Source organism: Hydra vulgaris, chromosome 15, assembly GCF_038396675.1.
Source record: "Hydra vulgaris chromosome 15, alternate assembly HydraT2T_AEP".
In the NCBI taxonomy this organism is placed as follows: Eukaryota; Metazoa; Cnidaria; class Hydrozoa; order Anthoathecata; family Hydridae; genus Hydra; species Hydra vulgaris.
In genome coordinates, this window is record NC_088934.1 from 26,684,089 (window position 1) to 26,692,500 (window position 8,412).

General features: G+C 27.3%; 1 protein-coding gene across 1 annotated transcript in view; it reads right to left on the reverse strand.

The window, feature by feature from the left end:
- Positions 1 to 8,412, reverse strand: part of LOC105845785 (centrosomal protein of 290 kDa) — a 31,500-nt gene that overhangs the window by 20,418 nt on the left and 2,670 nt on the right. The window contains exons 2-4 of the mRNA XM_065820301.1: positions 8,298 to 8,403; positions 5,794 to 5,875; positions 5,023 to 5,113 (exon numbers count right to left, since the gene is read on the reverse strand). Of these exons, the coding sequence (XP_065676373.1) occupies positions 5,023 to 5,113; positions 5,794 to 5,875; positions 8,298 to 8,403 (279 nt within the window). The remainder of the gene's footprint in view (positions 1 to 5,022; positions 5,114 to 5,793; positions 5,876 to 8,297; positions 8,404 to 8,412) is intronic.

An 8,412-nucleotide genomic window follows, 5' to 3' on the forward strand; every position in this document is an offset into this window, starting at 1 on the left:
TCCCATTCTGCAAAAAAAATATAATCAACACCTCCAAATACAAACAATCAAAATATAAATATTTCTTACAGTTTGGTCAAGACATTGAGATAATAATGAAAAAACCCAAATCCAAAGTTGCTAATAATCTTTCACCAGTATATTCTATAGCATTAGAGAAACTATGTAACAATAAAGATATCATATTCAAAAGAGCAGATAAAGACGGTGGTGTCTGTATTCTAGAAATAGGACAGTATGTGAACAAAATTAACCAACTATTGAAAGATGTTAATACTTATAAACTCATACTGCATAATCCAATGGCAAGAATACTAAATGATGCTAATACTCTTATATATTACGTGTTTGTTCACTATATAATAGATGAAACTATGGCAAACATTTTACAGCCTGGGATATTACTGGCCCACTCTTGCACAAGAAGATCTAATTTTTATAGTAACAATATTTAAAAGTACCTAAAAAACAAAGTACAATATAAAGTAAAAAACAAGTAAAACAAATTTATTTCATAATTTTATTTATTTTGACAAGTAGAACAAATTTATTTTTCATTTTTAATACTTTTTTTGATATAACACACATTAAATAAACATATAAACTACAATGGGGGATACAGCATTGAAATCCTGAGTATAATGGGTTTTACAAAATAGTATTGTCTTGTTAGACATCTTGCACTAATGGAAATTGGTTCCATGTCTGGAAGACAACTTCCAGATATGGAATCAACTCCTAATATTTATATGTTTATACTTATGTAAAATAAGGATGCTTTGCAAAAAACTGTGACAATTGGAGCGAGGGAATAAAAAAGCCCTAAAATTTCATTTTTGTTCACAACTGCCCCAAATGTGAGAGCAACAGGTTGGTAAAATTTTTTTTTACTACTCTCAAATAAATTTATATCATCAATAAATTCTAAATTTGATACAATAAGCTCTTAGCATTTAAAAATTATGAACTTATACAATTTACAACCCCCTTAAATTGAGCGGTATGTTATTAACAAATGTGGATAGTTGAAATAAGAAAAATGTTTAACTTTTATTTATTTGATTTTATTTTGTTTGTGTTTCAGCATATTTTAATTAATAAAATAATTAAATTAATTATTATAATATAATTAATTGAGGTAAACTAAAAAATTAATGTAATGAAAGAAAATAAAAATGTAAAATACATCACTAAAATAGACTTGTTCACACAATTTATTAAAGCTGACAAAGCTGTTAAGTCTGATAATAACATACTAAGCCATTAAAGCAATACTTTTTAAAAACTTTGGACTATCAGTTAATTCGCATGAGTTTGAAAATGTGTGAAAAAGCAAAAAAAAAACGTTAAAAAGCAGGAAAGAAAAACATTTCAAGAAAAATAGATATTTATTTACACTTTTACAAGCATCAAAAGATGTATATATATATATGAAGTAGAAGACAGTTACATAACAAAACTGTGTATTTCAAAACAAAGAAAATCATTTACAGAACTGGTTGATAAGATGAAAAAGGAAAGGACACAGAAACTTGTCAATTATGTGAACAACTTAATCACTAAAGTATGTCCAGAGTTAAATATTAACCAGTTATTGGCTTACCTTTTATATAGTTACACAAAATAATAAGACTACTGCTCATGTTGGCAATGCACTTTTATACCATATGGAAACAATTGATACTTTTAAAACAGATGAATTCATAGCTTTAATGCCATAAAATGAGACAATGATTTCTTTTTGCTTCAAAAGACATCAACAACCAACAAATTACTTGAAGGAAGAAAAAAACTGTCCTATAATTAGTCATGTTTTAAATGCAAAAGGTGTTTATGTTAAATACAAAGACCTTGTAAGAATGACAATTTATTCTGTTTTGAATATAATTAAAGATTCTTTTATTCCAGTAGAGGGTGATGAGTATCAAATGTGTTTTAAGGATGGGTACAAAACAAAAACTAATGAATAGACAGATACTATGAGAGTTGGTGAAGGATTCCTGATTGATCAATCATAAGAAGAAACATGGATGCTGTACAAAAAACTAGTTAATGAGGATGGTACCATTTCTTTGGAGATTTTGCTACACGAAAAACTGGAGATTTTGCTACACGAAAAGGACTGACTAAAAAACCACAAATCTGATCAAAAAAGCACATTTAGCACAAAAAGCATATGTATTAACATATAAATTTGACCTGGTTTTTAAAACTACTGTATTGGTATCACATAGATTATAGACTTTGGGTTGAAAAAACAGGACCATTTGATAAACAAATACATAATGCAAGACACAATGTAATTACTGAAATAAAAGTGGGATTAGATATGTGTTGCAGCTCTGGTGAGTATGGAGGGACATCTACAACAGGGTCACAAGGTCGTAGATCTCCAAAAACATTTATATAATTGTCAAATAGACATAACTTTTTTTTTCTTTCTTTTTTTCTAACTCTTAATGATGGGCAATTTATCTGAGGAAGGTCTAGAAAAAACAATTAAGATGTAAGAAAGTTTCTTTCTCGTAAGACATTGCATCTAGAACAGCTTACAGATGTGATGAGTCTTTTAGAGAGATCAGATCATGGTGTTTTAAGACAAATTATCCCTAACAATCTTGGCATCCTCAAAAGTTATGCCAAGATTGTTATTCAAATGAGCATATAAGCAAATATCAGGAGCATATATTTTCAAAACCAAAGAGATATTTTGATGATATGTTTGAAAACCTTATATATGATTAGTTATGAAGTCCTCAATGAGTTTTCTAGGATTTCTTATTCATTAGTTACGGTTCCAAAGCTTTGCCTTCTGGATCCACTGAGAGAAATGGCAATTCTTGTTTTTGATCTCATATTTCAAGGAATTGCTTAAAAAAAAGTTTGAAGATTCCAAGAAAGAGATGGAGTTCAATTGGAGGAATTGCATTAAGAATAAGTTCAGATTTTATGTAGGGGTTAATTAATGGAGGATGAAAACATTTGAATAATTCTTAGCAGATTAAAAAACAGCTGTTTACAATTTTTCAAATTTTTAGAATTTTTAAAAACAGCTGTTAACAGCTGTTTTACTGTTTTTTGAATTTGGAAAAATTTATTTATGAGTATTTTTTATTTTTATTTTTAGAAAGCCCCAAGAAGTCCTTATGGTCTTATCACAGAACACCACAGAAGAACATTTGAAAGGAAGTTCACGCCTCCTTCCTTACTGATGTTATAAAACTGCCCAGAGGTGGCGTTGAACCACGGATCTCTAGTTTTTTTTTTTTTTTTTTTTTTTTTTTTAATAATTCACCTCCCCAAAGCCGAGAAGGCCACTACAGATGAGGAGGCTACTTGTGGTTATCACCCTCTCTGAACTCTATAACTCCGAAACACGAACCTTGGCGAACAAAGCCGCTGCGCGGAGAAACAAGTTGAGCGCGGTACTACCAGGGACGTGGTGGGAATTGAACTCGGAACCTCTCGCTTATGAAGCGAGCGCTCTACCACTACACCACTACCGCAGTTTCTGAGGCAAGTGCGCTAACCACTATACTACAGCAGCTCAAAAGGTACTCTTAGATGCTCTTACGGCTGCTCTTAGGCACTTAATACATGGAAGAGGCATTTATTAATTTTCCCAAATTTTTCCCACTCACCTCAAGCTTATTAAGATGCTCCCCTCACTCCTTTAATAAATTTTACTAATATATATATATATCAGGCCTTGTTAAGAAGCGTTACGCAGCTCGCATTTTGCTTGCGAAAAGGCGATTTGCCTACGCGTTCAGCAGTTTTGTGCTACGCAAAAACTTATATCTTTTAGAATATTTAAATTATCTTTTGATTATCGTTAACGTGACGTTTATTCAGAAGAAATAAAGTCGTAAGTAAAAGCATTTAACCGCAATTGTAAACTAATAGATTTTTTTGTTAAAGAAACAGTTTGTTTCATAATTCTTTTTTTGTTATTAAAAATTAGTTAAAAAAAATAAAGTGTTTTAAGTTTTATCGTAAGGAATTAAATATATAAATTCCTTTTAAATATAAAAATTATTTTTAGTCATAATACTTTAAAAAATGCACGATTTATTTTGATGTAAATATTTTATTAATAAGAAATTTTGTTTATTGTTAATTCAATAACGTAAAGTTTTAATGACGTTCATTTAATTTATGAAAATAAATTATGATCAAGAATATGTTATCGGTAAATGATAAATAACAAAAAAAAACTCTATTGTTTAAAAACATTATTAAAAAGAGTTCACAAATTAAATAAGAAAAAATTTATTAACAGTTAATAAAATAACCAAAAACCAAATGTAAAATCATAAGAAAATAAACAAACATTTTACGTTTCATGAAAAAAATATTTTTTTCAAAATAAAATTTAGTTCATATTTGAAAAAAATAATAAAAATGATTTTTTTAATAAGAACTTAGATTTTATTTGTAACTTTTGTTATAGTGAGAAAAAAAAAAACTGTTTGTATGATTTTTAACGCGTTGATAAAATAACTTTAATTACACTGCGGTACTTGAAAAGACGCTAGTGACGCAATATAACTTCTAATGATGCAAAATATATTTGCTGAGTTGAGTTACTTAGAAATGCGTTACGCGTTTTCGCTACGCAGCGAAATCTCGTAACAAGGCCTGATATATATATATATATATATATATATATATATATATGTATATATATATATATATATATATATATATATATATATATATATATATATAGATACATATATATATATATATATATTATAAGTAACTACTTTTGAATTATACATATAATTAATATTACTATTAATGTAATTACTACTATTATTGTTAAATAAGCAAATCTTTCATAAGACATCTTTCATATTTTTCATACAATTTTTATAGACCTCATATACTTGGGCTAAGGATATACTCATATCCTCTTTTTAGACAATCTTTGCAATTTTTATTGCCATTACTCAATAATAATTTTTACCATTACTCAATAATAATTTCATTTTTCCTATCAGAAAAAAAATAATAAACCTCAAATTTTTCAAGTTCTTGAACTAAATTTTTATTATCTTTAGTTCTTCGATCAAGCTGGCCCATCATTTCAGTGTGTAAAACTAATAACCTAAAAAAATTTTGTTAAAAAAAGTAAAAAAAAGTTAATATTTCATAAAAAGTAAAATTTTTTGCTAACCTGTAATAAAAAACTTAAAAAAAAATTAGTTTAACATTTATTTCTAAAAAATTGATTTAATTCTTATGGTTTTTTTTACAATTAGCATAAAATTTTTTAATATTTCACCCATTAAAAATGCTGAATCATTGTTTTATTAAAAATGCTGAATCATTGTTTCATTTTATACTTAGCTTAAATACATACTGAAAAAAACAACAAGACTATGCCCCACCCTTTAATTTTAAATTTACTGTAATTCTTGAACTATTTTTCAATATTACGGTTTTAAATTAAACAAATATGTAGAATAAATACACTTGAAGTATAAATAAAGAAAATACATAACTTTCCTTATATTTTTTTAAACAGCACAGTAATAAATGAAACATTAAAAAGTTGACAAACAAGGCCGCTACGCGGAGAAACAAGTTGAGCGCAGTACTACCAGGGACGTGGTGGGGATCGAACTCGAAACCTCTCGCTTATGAAGTGAGCGCTTTACCACTACACCACTACCGCATTAATAATAATCACAATAACAAATATTAAACTATATTCATTATTGTGATTATTAGTCACAATAAATTAATCACAATAATAAATATTAATAAATATTAATAAAAACATACTTTTCTAAATTTGCATTACTCTTCTCTTGATTTAATGACTCTATGCTTTTTTTTTCATTAATGCCTTTTGAACTTTCAAAGCCTATAAACATGATATATTTAAACAAAGTTGACCAAAAAGATCCAACAACCCATTATTCATGGTAAAAACCCTTTTATGCTGTATAGTACATTTATTATAAGAAAACGTTTTAATTCAAAAAATAACATACATAAATAAATAAAGAAACCACAGGATAAAATTCTTCTCAAGTTTCCAGAACAGCCTCTATTCATAGCGGCATTGAGGCAATAAGAGACTCACAATATTGGGGTATTATTTATTACACCACCCTTTCATTACGGCTTTTTTTAAACCTGCTAGTGAGGTTAAATTCTGTTTGGAAACTTCTGCTTTCAAGGTTATACAAAATTCTTTTATTGGGGTTTAAATTGGATAAATAGCCTGACCATGTGCCAAAAATGTTAATAGCATTTTTTAAATTTGAAACCAATTAGGCATATTGTTCTTCAAAACTTTGAAATAATTTGCAGGTAATTATTCATAATTGCTTAAAGAAAGTGTAACATATTGAAGATTGAAGCATAAGATTCGTGGCAAACATTGTGTACTGCAAATTGCTTAATTTGCCTTTTACTTGAAAACATTACACATCGCCACATTTTAGAAGTCAAGTTCTTGTTTTTTTTTGAGATATTTGAGTCAATCACACCATCCTTTCATTATGGCTTTATATAAGCATTATGATTTATCAAAAAAAATGAAAAAACAGAGTTTTGTTAGAAACAATGATTTTGTTACAGTGGGGCAGTGAAACAGTAAATTTAATAAGAAATATCAGGATTAAATGCATTTTAGCATGTAAGAAAAAAAGAAATCCTAATTTATTTTTTCAAAATATTCAAAATTTTACTAAAAACATAATATACATAATATTGAATAATTTAAATTGGAATTTTATTTATTTGTTTTAGCAGCAGGTTTAGATGACTTAGATCTTTGTTACTGCTTTTTTTTTTAATCTCTTTTCTTATTTTTCATTTTTTTTAAATCTTCTCTTTTCTTATTTTTTATTAGTTGTCAAATCTTTGCCTTTTCCTTTTTTTTTTTTTCTTATTTTTCTTTTCTTCAATTTTTTAAAATTTTTTCTTAAGATCTATGCTGAGAACCTGTATGATATCTATAGCAGCCCTTGGAATTAGAGTCAGCATTTGGCAATGCTGACCTAACTGCTAATCTTAAAGTGTTTGAGGTCAGCAAAAAATCAACAACCTTGTTTCTATCTTTTGTGGTAAAATTACCCTTTGTGTCAAATTTTTTTCTCGACCTGATGCCAACCTCTAACAATTAGAGGTTGGCTATTTTTTGCTAACCTCATTTTTATTAATTCAGAGGGTTACTATACTGTATACCATCTATACTGAGAACTTGTACAATACCTTGACCAAGAGCAAGTAGTTTATAGCTAATAATGTTAATACTGGATGAAGTTGCCTTTGAAAAATTAGAAATTTTAAAATGTTCAGAAGTTACTTGTGTAACTAAATTGAAAGCAGGTTTAGAATCTACTCGGATCACCATTCAAGATGAGCATTCTCAGTATTTAATATAAAAATAAACAATGAAATAATGAAAAATTACCAAAGAAACCATTCACTATTTTTAATTTTGTATAAATTCATCTATTCAATTTTTATCAATTTTGTATTCATCATATTTATCAGTTTTAAAATTAAAAAAAAAAAAGTTAATCTCATCAATCTTCTTGCAACCAACAAGATTTAAATGATTGTGAATTGTAAAATCTGGAAGTATTTCTGGTCTCCAAATTCTTAGTTTATTAAAAACCATGAACACTGTTTTAATCAAACGATCAATTTATCACAAAAATTAACAAAAAAAACAACAAAAAAACAATAAATTTACAACTGTAATTGTAAATTTATTGTTTCATAGATAACATTTAAAAATTGTAATCCTGCAGTTAAGCGGCCTAAATTAATTTTTTTTTTTTAAAAAAAAACAATAAAGAGTGTAAATAGCATTTTAGTAAAAATAATAATAGTAGTTAATAATATTTAAAAATTTTTTTTTTTACAATAACAAGGTTTAAAAACTTGTTATAATCTAGAAAAAGACTTTTAAGATACATAGTTGGAGGTCTGCGTTACTTGGGACTACATCATACAAAGACAACTTGTTATCATCACATACAGGATAAGAGCTGTTATTTTTACAACCAATATTTATACTTAAAAATAATAAGTGTGATGTTTTAAAAGTCATAAAAAGAAGGTTTAAAGGGTTTACCTCACTAAGGTTAAGGGTCACTAGAGTCAAAGAGACATTTAAGCAATTAATCATGATCATCATCACCACTATCATCATTATCATCATCATCATCATCATCATCATCATCATCATCATCATCATCATCATCATCATCATCATCATCATCATCATCATCATCGTCAAAATTATCATCAAAATAAATAATGTAAACCTTTTAATTGTTGATTTTTTAATTCATTGTATTCCTCAAGTAACTGTTTATACTTAGATGTAAGTTTGCGATACTTGATTTGCAGCTTTTCATTCTCATGTGTTAGCTAAAAAAC